The sequence below is a fragment of the Oncorhynchus nerka genome, linkage group LG23, assembly GCF_034236695.1.
Source record: "Oncorhynchus nerka isolate Pitt River linkage group LG23, Oner_Uvic_2.0, whole genome shotgun sequence".
Classification (NCBI taxonomy): domain Eukaryota; kingdom Metazoa; phylum Chordata; class Actinopteri; order Salmoniformes; family Salmonidae; genus Oncorhynchus; species Oncorhynchus nerka.
Window position 1 is genome coordinate 5,371,289 of NC_088418.1, and position 14,199 is coordinate 5,385,487.

General features: G+C 43.4%; 1 protein-coding gene across 1 annotated transcript in view; it reads left to right on the forward strand.

Moving 5' to 3' along the window:
- The first annotated feature begins 312 nt into the window (after positions 1–312).
- The window catches only part of sptlc3 (serine palmitoyltransferase, long chain base subunit 3), a 56,074-nt gene continuing 42,187 nt past the window's right edge, over positions 313–14,199 (forward strand). Inside the window, exons 1-2 of the mRNA XM_065008447.1 lie at positions 313–987; positions 5,753–5,959. Coding sequence (XP_064864519.1) covers positions 877–987; positions 5,753–5,959 — 318 coding nt within the window. The 5' untranslated portion in view covers positions 313–876. The remainder of the gene's footprint in view (positions 988–5,752; positions 5,960–14,199) is intronic.

Sequence of the window (14,199 nt, forward strand, 5' to 3'; positions counted from 1 at the left end):
AAACAGCACAGGAACATTGTCTGTCATTTCAAACTATCATGTCTCCTTTCTCACTTGGTTTGAAGCTACAAGTAGTATTGTTTTCATTGCTTCCTGTATTTGTGTAAATGAGTAACCTAACACACACTATCACACCCTATGGTAAAGTCCCAAATGCCACCCTATTCCCTATATAGTGCACTACTTTTGACCGGGGACCATAGAGCTCGGTTTAAAAGTTGTGCACTATATAGGGAACAGGGTGCTATTTCGGATGTACACTTTTTATTTTACACTATAATAGAGAAGTGAAAGGTAGCACCCTGAAACCAGAGTAATGATAACAGGTACAGTTGACCTCGTGCTTCACTTTAAATCCAAACTACTGTTGAATTCTGTGAGCCGGCCTTAGGTCTGGTGACGACACATATTTACAAACGACATTATATTTCTACGGATGACAGCCTATCACCAGTTTAGGAAAACGGAATGTACATTTTTCTTCCAATCGGATTTCAGATTCAGAAGTCGAATCATTTGTTTCACCCGCTGCTTCCTCAAGATCTATTTCACAGCGTGGAGATGAGATGCTAGTTTTGTGTACACAATAATAAGAGGCTTGCGCGTGGGTTAGGTTTCCAACGCGACCTGTAGGAGTCACATAACTCTGGTCCGGGGCGTTACGTCGGGTTTGTTGACGCAGTGCTATCAACCCACACGTAACGTCACGGACCAGAGCTACCCGTAGTGCTGATTATAAATCACCTTTTGTCGTATGACCCAAGTAAGGTAAACCGGTTTCATACCTGGGCTGCCATTCATTCACCGCTGCTGGGGGGTGAAAAAACACTTCCTACTTATTCACTCAGTGTACACCATATCGTCTCCTGACTAGATATGGCTCGAACTACAGCCCCTGTGCCCAACGGAAACATCAAGATACAACTGAACGGGAATAACTTCAAAAACGCCAATTGTAAGAAAAATGGATACCACAATAAGGCGCAGGTAAGTAGAATTACTGGCGAGTAGATGTCATGGGGCGTTTTCCAATGCTATGTGCGACATGTTGAGCAGCCTAACTTTTATTCTCTGTAAAAAAAAAATAATAATAGCGAGAAAAACAACAACAACAACAAAAAAAAAAACAATAATATGAACGGCGTAATACAAGTGTAGAGGCTCTGTTGCGGAGTTAGTGTCTGTCACTGTGACTACATGAAGCGTAGCGCTGCCTCGTATCTCAGGATCGCACTTGTTGATGCAGCCGGGTATAACTACCTCGTTACATTATGGCCCACCTCGCATCTACTCATCTTTATCCCGTCCCGGACGAGCCAAGAAGCACGTGGAATCGGACATTTCACGACACATTTTAAAACATATTTTATAGGTGGTTTTGAAATCTACAAATCTGATTCCTGGTCATGCATCTTGTGTCTGAACGGTCAAATCTGATTTATTTGCCCTCAATTCTTTGAGGGGGGTGTTATTTGGCATATCTTGTAGTTTTCCTACCTAACTAGTTACTGTTGTGTGGACAGTTTGACAATACCATGTGGTAGTTAACTAGCGAGCGTGTTATTAATTGTTCAGAAACAAATGAGTGAAAGTGTTAGCAAACTAAACGGCACACTAGTTGACTGTTGTGGCCGGACAATAAAAGATGACTCGTTTTGAAAGTTGTATCATCCTCTTTCAGGCTTTAAACGTGTTCTTACACTATGATTTTGAACATTTTGAAAGTAACTGTGAGTCTTCCGTGACAGGTATTGTTTCCTTAGTTTGCTCTAAACACATCTCCTGAGTGCCACCTACCAGTCTACTGTAGTGAGCCCACACACCCTTTTACAACTAGAGCAGCCATGTCAGAGTCACTACAGTCTGAAATAGGGATTGTTTTGACAGGTCATGTACTAATGGTTACTAACTAATACTAATGGTTACTTGAGTAACCATTAGTTCATTTTATTTTTGGAAAACAAAAGCGCAAGTGGAAAAAAAATTATATGTGCGCATGTGCCAAAAGATCGCAACAATGCCAAATTAGCATAACCATTACAGATAAATCCACACTTTCTAAATTGCCTCACATATATATACATATATATATATATATATATAGCAATTAAAAAGCAAGTGCCATTTAATATTAATTTATTGAAACTCTAAAATCAACTGGTTATATTATATCGTGGAAGACAATATTTTAAAAAGCAGTAACCTCAGCAGTGGTGCTTTGATGTAGAAGCCTATGGCTGTGCAATGACATAGCCTTGTTTGGTTCATTTAGCAGACAATATGCTCTTATTTATTGAGCCCTTATCACAGTCAAGACACACCTACACTACCGGTCAAAAGGTTTAGAACACCTACTCATTCAGGGTTTTTCTTTATTTTTTTTACTATTTTCTACATTGTAGAATAATAGTTGAGACATCAACACTATTAAATAACACATATGGAATCATGTAGTAACCAAAAAAAGTGTTAATCAAAATAGATTTTATATTCTTTTTTATTTATTTTTTATATTCTTCAAAGTAGCTTTGCCTTGATGACAGCTTTGCACACATTGCACACAATAAATAAAATTATGTAATATAACAGAATAAAATAACAGTATATATTTCCAAATATTATTTTTTTTAATTTTAAGGTTGCCATGGTGAAGTGATGCCCATACCTGGAACAGTTGTTCTCCATGAGAGAACATTTGAAACTCAATCTGGCGAGTTGAAAGACCTGTTTTTAAACCCGTGGTTAACAAACCAAAATCTGTTTTCTTTTGGATGTTCAATTTGGTTTATTCTGCCTGTTCTTTGGAATTTAATTTAAATTGATGAACAACTCCACACTGAACACTGACATACAGCGCATTCGGAAAGTATTCAGACCCCTTGACTTATTCAACATTTTGTTACGTTACAACCTTTATAACTAAAATGTATATATACATATTTTTTTATCCATCTACACACAATACCCCATAATGACAGCAAAAACAGGTTCCCAGTTACATCATGCTAATTTAGTATTAATTTATAAAACAGAACTATCACATTTACATAAGTATTCAGACCCTTTACTCAGTACTTTGTTGAAGCACCTTTGGCAGCGATTACAGCCTTGAGTCTTCTTGGGTATGACGCTACAAGCTTGGCAGCGATTACAGCCTTGAGTCTTCTTGGGTATGACGCTACAAGCTTGGCAGAGATTACAGCCTTGAGTCTTCTTGGGTATGACGCTACAAGCTTGGCAGCGATTACAGCCTTGAGTCTTCTTGGGTATGACGCTACAAGCTTGGCAGCGATTACAGCCTTGAGTCTTCTTGGGTATGACGCTACAAGCTTGACAGCGATTACAGCCTTGAGTCTTCTTGGGTATGACGCTACAAGCTTGGCACACCTGTATTTGGGGAGTTTCTTACATTCTTCTGTGCAGATCCTCTCAAGCTCTGTCAGGTTGGATGGGGAGCGTCGCTGCACAGGTCTCTCCAGAGATGTTCGATCGGGATCAAGTCTGGGCTCTGGCGGGGCCACTAAAAGACATTCAGAGACTTGTCCCGAAGCCACTCCTGCGTTATCTTGGCTGTGTGCTTAGGGTCATTGTCCTGTTAGAAGGTGAATCTTCACCCTAGTCTGAGGTCCTGAGTGCTCTGGAGCAGGTTTTCATCAAGGATCTCTCTGTACTTTGGTCCGTTCATCTTTCCATCGATCCTGACTAGTCTCCTAGTCCCTGCCGCTGAAAAACATCCCCACAGCATGATGCTGCCACCACCGTGCCTCACCGTAGGGATGGTATTGGCCAAGTGATGCGCGTTGCCTGGTTTCTTCCAGATGTGAGGCTTGGCATTCAGGCCAAAGAGTTCAATCTTGGTTTCATCAGACCAGAGAATCTTGTTTCTCATGGTCTGAGAGTCCTTTAGGTAACTTTTGTCAAACTCCAAGAGGGCTGTCGTATTCCTTTTTACTGAGGAGTGGGTTCCATCTGGCAACTCTACCATAAAGGCCTGATTGGTGGAGTGCTGCAGAGATGGTTGCCCTTCTGGAAGATTCTCCCATCTCCACAGAGGAACTCTAGATCTCTGTCAGAGTGACCATCGGGTTCTTGGTCACTTCCCTGACCAAGGCCCTTCTCCCCTGATTGCTCAGTTTGGCCGGGCGTCCAGCTCTAGGAAGAGTGTTGGTGGTTCCAAACTTCTTCCATTTTAAGAATGATGGAGGCCACTGTGTTCTTGGGGACCTTTAATGATGCAGACATTTTTTGGTACCCTTCCCCAGATCTGTGCCTCGACACAATCCTGTCTCAGAGCTCTTTGGACAATTCCTTCAACTGCATGGCTTGGTTTTTGCTCTGACATGCTCTGTCAACCGTGGGACCTTATATAGACAGGTGTGTGCCTTTCCAAATCATGTCCAATCAATTGGATGTACCACAGGTGGACTCCAATCAAGCTGGAGAAACATCTTAAGGATGATCAATGGAAACAGGACTCACCTGATCTCAATATTGAGTCTCATAGCAAAGGGTCAGAATAATGATGTAAATAAAGGTAAATAAAACGTCTAAAAACCAGTTTTTTGCTTTGTTCAGAAATACTGATGTAAATAAAGCAAATCAGTTTTTTTTTTTTTATACATTTGCAAAAAATGTAACAAACTGTTTTTGCTTTGTCATTATGGGCTATTTTGTGTAGATTGATGAGGGAAACAATTATTTAATGCATTTTAGAATAAGGCTGTAACGTAACAAAATGTGGAAAAAGTGAAGGACTTGTTGTTGTTGTTGTTTGTGTGTAGTTACCGTGACTGTTGTTGTTACCATGACTGTTTGTGTGTAGTTATCATGCCTGTTGTTTTTGTGTAGTTACCATGCCTGTTGTTTTTGTGTAGTTCCCCTGACTGTTGTTGTTGTTGTTTGTGTGTAGTTACCCTGACTGTTGTTGTTGTTGTTTGTGTGTAGTTACCCTGACTGTTGGTGTTGTTGTTGTTGTTTGTGTGTAGTTACCCTGACTGTTGTTGTTGTTGTTGTTGTTTGTGTGTAGTTACCCTGACTGTTGTTGTTGTTGTTTGTGTGTAGTTACCATGACTGCTGTTGTTGTTGTTTGTGTGTAGTTACCCTGACTGTTGTTGTTGTTGTTGTTGTTTGTGTGTAGTTACCCTGACTGTTGTTGTTGTTGTTTGTGTGTAGTTACCATGACTGCTGTTGTTGTTGTTTGTGTGTAGTTACCCTGACTGTTGTTGTTGTTGTTGTTGTTGTTTGTGTGTAGTTACCCTGACTGTTGTTGTTGTTGTTGTTGTTGTTTGTGTGTAGTTACCCTGACTGTTGTTGTTGTTGTTGTTGTTTGTGTGTAGTTACCCTGACTGTTGTTGTTGTTGTTGTTGTTGTTTGTGTGTAGTTACCCTGACTGTTGTTGTTGTTGTTGTTGTTTGTGTGTAGTTACCCTGACTGTGTAGTTACCCTGACTGTTGTTGTTGTTGTTGTTGTTTGTGTGTAGTTACCCTGACTGTTGTTGTTGTTGTTGTTGTTGTTTGTGTGTAGTTACCCTGACTGTTGTTGTTGTTGTTGTTGTTTGTGTGTAGTTACCCTGACTGTTGTTGTTGTTGTTGTTTGTGTGTAGTTACCCTGACTGTTGTTGTTGTTGTTGTTGTTTGTGTGTAGTTACCCTGACTGTTGTTGTTGTTGTTGTTGTTTGTGTGTAGTTACCCTGACTGTTGTTGTTGTTGTTTGTGTGTAGTTACCCTGACTGTTGTTGCTCTTCTTCCTCTAGAAAAACAGCACAACACACAGCGCTGGGCCCCCCTCCAGTCGCCAGAGGTTTCAGAGACCAGAATCCTTTGAGAATCCTCCCATGTACGTAGCTGTGATGACATACCTGGGGTTCGGCATCGTCACAGTGTTCGGATACTTCAGGGACTTCCTCAGAGCAGTAGGACTGGAGAAATGTCACATCGCCAGGGAGAGAGAGGAGCAGAAGGTAGAGATGTACAGTATAAGTCAATAGTTTGGACACCCCTACTCATTCCAGGGTTTTTCTTTATTTGTACTATTTTCTACATTGTACAATAGACATCAAAACTATGAATTAACACATATGGAATCATGTGATAAAGAAAAAACCTTTGAATGAGTAGGGGTGTCCAAACCTTTGACTGGTACTATATATATATATATATTGTATTACAAAAATTTTTTTTAATTCTGCCTTCCACGTCGCAGTGCTAGCTGTGCCGCTAGAGATCCTGGTTTGAGTCCAGGTTCTATTGCAGCCGGTCGGGACTGGAAGACACATGGGGCGGTGCACAATTGGCCCAGCGTTGTCTGGGTTGGGGGAGGGTTTGGCCCGGCGTTGTCTGGGTTGGGGGAGGGTTTGGCCCAGCGTTGTCTGGGTTGGGGAGGGTTTGGCCCAGCGTTGTCTGGGTTGGGGGTGGGTTTGGCCCAGCGCGTCCAGGTTAGGGAGGGTTTGGCCCAGCTGTCTGGGTTGGAGGTGGGTTTGGCCCAGCGTCGTCCAGGTTAGGGGAGGGTTTGGCCCAGCGTCGTCTGGGTTGGAGGTGGGTTTGGCCCAGCGTTGTCTGGGTTGGGGGAGGGTTTGGCCCAGCGTTGTCTGGGTTGGAGGAGGGTTTGGCCCGGCGTTGTCTGGGTTGGGGGAGGGTTTGGCCCGGCATCGTCTGGGTTGGGGGAGGGTTTGGCCCGGCGTCGTCTGGGTTGGGGGAGGGTTTGGCCCGGCGTCGTCTGGGTTGGGGGAGGGTTTGGCCCGGCGTCGTCTGGGTTGGGGGAGGGTTTGGCCCGGCGTCGTCTGGGTTGGGGGAGGGTTTGGCCCGGCGTCGTCTGGGTTGGGGGAGGGTTTGGCCCGGCGTCGTCTGGGTTGGGGGAGGGTTTGGCCCAGCGTCGTCTGGGTTGGGGACGGGTTTGGCCCGGCGTCGTCTGGGTTGGAGGTGGGTTTGGCTGGGTTGTGTTTCGGAGGACACACGGCTCTCGACCTTCGCCTCTTCCGAGTCCGTACGGGAGTTGCAGCGATGAGATAACACTGTAACTCCAATTTGATATCATGAAATTGGGAAGAATAAAAACAATTAAAAAAGATTTCCTTTATTATTTTCCCATAACCCACCCCTCCCTTAATTGGAGTAAACTAATGGATAACAACACTGAGGCTTAGAAGGCATGAGGACTGCAGATGTGGTCAGGGCAATAAATTGCAATGTCCGTACTGTGAGATGCCTAAGACAGCGCTACAGGGAGACAGGACGGACAAACCCACCGTCGCTGGGTGAACGTGCCTTGGGCATGCTGCAACGAGGCATGAGGACTGCAGATGTGGTCAGGGCAATAAATTGCAATGTCCGTACTGTGAGATGCCTAAGACCGCGCTACAGGGAGACAGGACGGACAAACCCACCGTCGCTGGACCAGACAGGACTGGCAAAAAGTGCTCTTCACTGACGAGTCACGGTTTTGTCTCACCAGGGGTGATGGTCGGATTCGCGTTTATCATTGAAGGAATTAGCGTTACACCGAGGCCTGTACTCTGGAGTGGGATCGATTTGGAGGTGGAGGGTCCGTCATGGTCTGGGGCGGTGTGTCACAGCATCATCGGACTGAGCTTGTTGTCATTGCAGGCAATCTCAACGCTGTGTATTACAGGGAAGACTTCCTCCTCCCTCATGTGGTACACTTCCTGCATGCTCATCCTGACATGACCCTCCAGCATGACAATGCCACCAGCCATACTGCTCGTTCTGTGCGTGATTTCCTGCAAGACAGGAATGTCCTTGTTCTGCCATGGCCAGCGAAGAGCCCAGATCTCAATCCCAATCCCATTGAGCATGTCTGGGACCCGTTGGATCGGAGGGTGGGGCCTAGGGCCATTCCCCCCAGAAATGTCTGGGAACTTGCAGGTGCCTTGGTGGAAGAGTTGGGTAACATCTCACAGCAAGAACTGGCAAATCTGGTGCAGTTCATGAGGAGGCGATGCACTGCAGTAATTAATGCAGCTGGTGGCCACACCAGATACTGACTGTTACTTTTGATTTTGGTGGCTGCCCTGAAGGACACTGTGAGGTTTGAGCTAGCTGGATGGGGCTATGATTGTGTCTTCACAGTGTGGCTCTGTATTCTACTATGGACGGGACGACAAGCTGTGTGTATTTCTGTTTTTCAATGTGCTCTCCTGTGGTGCACAGGACTCTGAGGATGTCATTGTGGATGCAGAGAAAGAAAGGAATGACAACAGTTCTGAGCTGTTAAAGGAACGACAACAGTTCTGAGCTGTTAAAGGAATGACAACAGTTCTGAGCTGTTAAAGGAAAGAACACAATTCTGAGCTGTTAAAGGAATGACAATAGTTCTGAGCTGTTACAATTGAAGGAAAGACAACAGTTCTGAGCTGTTAAAGGAACGACAACAGTTCTGAGCTGTTACAATTGAAGGAAAGACAACAGTTCTGAGCTGTTAAAGGAAAGACAACAGTTCTGAGCTGTTAAAGGAACGACAACAGTTCTGAGCTGTTACAATTGAAGGAAAGACAACAGTTCTGAGCTGTTAAAGGAACGACAACAGTTCTGAGCTGTTAAAGGAAAGACAACAGTTCTGAGCTGTTAAAGGAACGACAACAGTTCTGAGCTGTTAAAGGAACGACAACAGTTCTGAGCTGTTAAAGGAACGACAACAGTTCTGAGCTGTTAAAGGAAAGACAACAGTTCTGAGCTGTTACAGGAAAGACAACAGTTCTGAGCTGTTAAAGGAAAGACAACAGTTCTGAGCTGTTAAAGGAATGACAACAGTTCTGAGCTGTTAAAGGAACGACAACAGTTCTGAGCTGTTAAAGGAATGACAATAGTTCTGAGCTGTTAAAGGAACGACAACAGTTCTGAGCTGTTAAAGGAATGACAATAGTTCTGAGCTGTTAAAGGAAAGACAACAGTTCTGAGCTGTTAAAGGAAAGACAACAGTTCTGAGCTGTTAAAGGAACGACAACAGTTCTGAGCTGTTAAAGGAATGACAAAAGTTCTGAGCTGTTAACCTGTTGCTTCTACCCGGGACGCTTGTGTCCCAACTAGAGCTCTGGAAATGCAAATGCGCTTCGCTAAATGCTAATAGTATTAGTTAAAACTCAAAAGTTCATTAAAATACACATGCAGGGTATCGAATGCTAAAGCTGTGGAATCCAGGCAACAAGTCAGATTTTTAAAATGCTTTTCGTTCTGAGAAGCTGTTATCTGATAGCATGCAACACCCCAAAAGACCCACAGGGGACATAAACAAAATAATTAGCATTTCGGCGTTACACAAACCGCACAATAAAATAGAAAACATTCATTACCTTTCACCATCTTCTTTGTTGGCTGATGTCCCATAAACACTATTTGGGTCTTTATTTCGATTAAATCGTTCCATATAAAGCCTGATATAAAGTGTGAAAACAAAAAACATCGTTCGTAACGTCATTTTTAAAATTCAAAAAGTCGACGATAAACTTTCACAAAACACTTCAAATACGTTTGTAATGCAACTTTAGGTATTAGTAAACGTTAATAAGCGATAAAATTCATCAGAGGCGATGTAAAGATCATTAGCTGTCCGTCTGGAAAAATGTCCGGCTAGAAACTCAACGAAAATATCCGGTCCTAGACCGGATTAGATACGGTGTCCTGTATGTGTTTGACCAAGAAAAAAACTCGAAGGGAAATGACAAGACTCTAGACACCCTGCTGTAGGTACTGCAACCTCAGTCAATTAATTGACGTTTATCAATGGGTTCAAGTAGCGCATGGATATATTTTCCCCATTTTCAGTGATCAGTTTTTCCTGTGCTTTTCGATGTAAATGCTGTTCTGGTAAAGCCACAGCAGTGATTTAACCAGTTTTTTAAACGTCTGAGTGTTTTCTATCCACACAGACTAAGCAAATGCATATACTATATTCCTGGCATGAGTAGCAGGGCGCTGAAATGTTGCGCGATTTTTAACAGAATGTTCAAAAAAGTAGAGGGTCGACTGAAGAGGTTAAAGGAATGACAACAGTTCTGAACTGTTAAAGGAATGACAATAGTTCTGAGCTGTTAAAGGAAAGACAACAGTTCTGAGCTGTTAAAGGAACGACAACAGTTCTGAGCTGTTAAAGGAAAGACAACAGTTCTGAGCTGTTAAAGGAACGACAACAGTTCTGAGCTGTTAAAGAAAAGACAACAGTTCTGAGCTGTTTATGAAAGCGTTTAGTCAGAGTAATATAATTTTTTGTTTTAAACGTTTACATGCTTTGCAAGAAGAACAAGTTCCCTAATAATGTGACTTTTACAATATTTTACTGATGAGTACTTTCCAGTTTAGAACTGACATATTCACAGCAACAAGTTGCTGTTTAGTTACTGATAAATACATGTGAACCTCTTCTCCGTTCTGCTCATCACCGTCTCATTCTCTTGCTGAACAGTGGAAGTGCTTCATTATAACTCTTCTAGAGAGAGGGGGGAGAGGGAGAGAGAGAGAGAGGGGTGGAGCGAGAGAGAGAGAGGGGGAGAGAGGGGGAGAGAGAGAGAGAGGAGAGAGAGAGAGGGAGAGAGAGAGGGGGAATGAAAACTCCACAAGAAGATCTGTTGGTGTCAGAAGAGGACGAGTTTATATACATTTTACAGACACAATCTATTTTACATTTCGCTTTAATTTGCAAAAGACTTTCTTACTAAATTAGAAAACATATAATATGCTATCTTACCGTATACATGGATGGACGCTTCTCCCTCTCGGTCATGGTTGCCATGGTTGCCCTTTAGTTTGAAGATGTAATCCGGAGGTGTTTTATACAACGGTTATCTTCCTTCTTCTCTTTTTGGACTCTCTGCATTTGGCAATCATCCATCAATCAACCAATCATCCAATCATCTCTCTGCTTCCACTGAAATCAAAACTCTTCTTCTTTGGTGACAACGACACCGTTTCTTCCCACTACTGTCAATAGAAGACTCTACAATGTCAATTCAAATGTTTTTTTGATTTTTCTTTTCCTAAATCAGGGATTTTCTCATTGTCGGATTCATTTTCAGAATGAATCAGCAGTTAGTTTCCTGAATATTTTCTTGGCTAAACCAACTCGGCTCGTAATTCAACAATTTTATTTACAGATGACATACACATTTATTATTAAGGCAACATGAAAGTTCACATGTTCCACATGTTCCAGAAGGCATTTATGCCAAAACATTGCATTTTTGTAGGGCCTCCCGGGTGGCGCAATAGTTAAGGGCGTGGTACTGCAGCGCCAGCTGTGCCACCAGAGACTCTGGGTTCACTCCCAGGCTCTGTTGTAACCGGCCGCGACCGGGAGGTCTGTGGTGCGATGCACAATTGGTCTAGCTTAGGGAGGGGTTGGCCGGTAGGGATATCCTTGTCTCATTGTGCACCAGCGACTCCTGTGGCAGGCCGGGCGCAGTGCGCGCTAACCAAGGTCAGTTGGATGCGTGCTGTGTTAAGAAGCAGTGCAGCTTGGTTGGGTTGTGTATCATGACTTTCAACCTTCGTCTCTCCCGAGCCCGTACGGGAGTTGTAGCGATGAGACAAGATAGTAGCTACTAAACAATTGGATACCACAAAATTGGGGAGAAAACGGTTTCAGGAACTCATGTAAATCTGAAAAGGACATGGAGTTAATGCTCTCTCATTAGTTCCCCCCCCCCCCTTCTTGTTGTTGTTTAATAATCTACTGAGTCACAATGGGTGACAGACGACCCAGAGGACTAGATCTGGTGTTAATGAACTCTCAGTGGAGACAGAGAGCAGAGAGACAGAGAGAGAGAGAGAGAGAGACAGCCAGAGAGAGACAGCCAGAGAGAGACAGAGAGAGAGACAGCGAGAGACAGAGGGAGAGAGAGAGAGCAGAGAGAGAAAGAGCAGAGAGGGAGACAGAGAGAGAGCAGAGAGAGAGAGACAGAGAGAGAGACAGAGGGAGAGAGAGGGAGACAGAGAGAGAGAGGGAGACAGAGAGAGAGAGAGCAGAGAGAGGGACAGAGAGAGAGCAGAGAGAGAGACAGAGATAGAGAGCTCTGCTCTGTTCTCCTCAGAGATGGAACTAAAGATCTCCATCATGGAAAATAATGAAATTATTTTAAATCCTGATTCCTTTGTCTTCTTCTCTACCTTTTTTTGTTGTTGTATATTTGCTTTATTTAGACAGAAACTGGTGGAAAGAGGCTCTCTGTCCTTAGAGAATTGTGGCCTGCTTTTTGAAAACTGTTGTAGTGATACTTACAATACTGGTGATATGTGGTTGTTTAGCCTACTTTAGTAGACTTACGTGTGTGTGTGTGTGTGTGTGTGTGTGTGTGTGTGTGTGTGTGTGTGTGTGTGTGTGTGTGTGTGTGGGTAGACAATCTGCTCTAATGTTCTCTCTCTGTTTGACCTTGTTGTCTTTACGAGGTCACTCTAGGGGACTACTTTATGTATCCTCTGTCCCTGAATAACACTCTTCACTGCATCACACACACACAGACACACACACAGAAACACACACACAGAAACAAACACACACACACACACACACACACACACACACACATGCAGCTGTGACCATCAGAGACTGATTAACATCCTAAATGGCATTGACTGGGATGGGATAGCTCTTTTCTGTTCTGCCCTGTTCTGTTCTGCCGTGTTCTGTTGTGTTCTGCCCTGTTCTGTTGTGTTCTGCCCTGTTCTGTTCTGTTCTGCCCTGTTCTGTTCTGTTCTGCCCTGTTCTGTTCTGCCCTGTTCTGTTCTGTTCTGCCCTGTTCTGTTGTGTTCTGCCCTGTTCTGTTCTGTTCTGCCCTGTTCTGTTCTGCCCTGTTCTGTTCTGTTCTGCCCTGTTCTGTTCTGTTCTGCCCTGTTCTGTTCTGTTCTGCCCTGTTCTGTTCTGTTCTGCCCTGTTCTGCCCTGTTCTGTTCTGTTGTGTTCTGCCCTGTTCTGTTGTGTTCTGTTGTGTTCTGCCCTGTTCTGTTCTGTTCTGTTCTGCCCTGTTCTGTTGTGTTCTGCCCTGTTCTGTTCTGTTCTGTTGTGTTCTGCCCTGTTCTGTTCTGTTCTGTTGTGTTCTGCCCTGTTCTGTTCTGTTGTGTTCTGCCCTGTTCTGTTCTGTTGTGTTCTGCCCTGTTCTGTTGTGTTCTGCCCTGTTCCGTTCTGTTGTGTTCTGCCCTGTTCTGTTCTGTTGTGTTCTGCCCTGTTCTGTTCTGTTCTGTTGTGTTCTGCCCTGTTCTGTTCTGTTGTGTTCTGCCCTGTTCTGTTCTGTTCTGTTGTGTTCTGCCCTGTTCTGTTCTGTTGTGTTCTGCCCTGTTCTGTTCTTTTCTGCCCTGTTCTGCTCTGCTCTGTTCTGCTGGAAATGATTTGCACTTTTCGCACCAAAGTACTTTCATCTCTAGGAGACAGAACGCATCTCCTTCCTGAGCGGTATGACGGCTGCGTGGTCCCATGGTATTTATACTTGCGTACTATTGTTTGTACAGATGAACGTGGTACCTTCAGGCGTTTGGAAATTGCTCCCAAGAATGAACCAGACTTGTGGAGGTCTACAATTTGTTTCTGAGGTCTTGACTGATTTCTTTTGATTTCCCCATGATGTCAAGCTAAAAGGCACTGAGTTTGAAGGTAGGCCTTGAAATACATCCACAGGTACACCTCCAATTGACTCAAATTATGCCAATTAGCCTATCAGAAGCTTCTAAAGCCATGACATCATTTTCTGGAATTTTCCAAGCTGTTTAAAGGCACAGTCAACTTAGTGTATGTAAACTTCTGACCCACTGGAATTGTGATGAAGTGCATTATAAGTGAAATAATCTGTCTGTAAACAATTGTTGGAAAAATTACTTGTGTCATGCACAAAGTAGATGTCCTAGCCGACTTGCAAAAACTATAGTTTGTGAACAAAAAATTGGTGTTGTTGAAAAATGAGTGGTTGAAAAATGAGTTTTAATGACTCCAACCTAAGTGTATGTAAACTAGTTTTAATGACTCCAACCTAAGTGTATGTAAACTAGTTTTAATGACTCCAACCTAAGTGTATGTAAACTAGTTTTAATGACTCCAACCTAAGTGTATGTAAACTAGTTTTAATGACTCCAACCTAAGTGTATGTAAACTGTGTTAAACTCCAATCTAGTGTTAAACTGAATGACTCCAACCTAAGTGTATGTAAACTAGTGTTAATGACTCCAATCTAAGTGGATGTAAACTAGTGTTAATGACTCCAACCTAA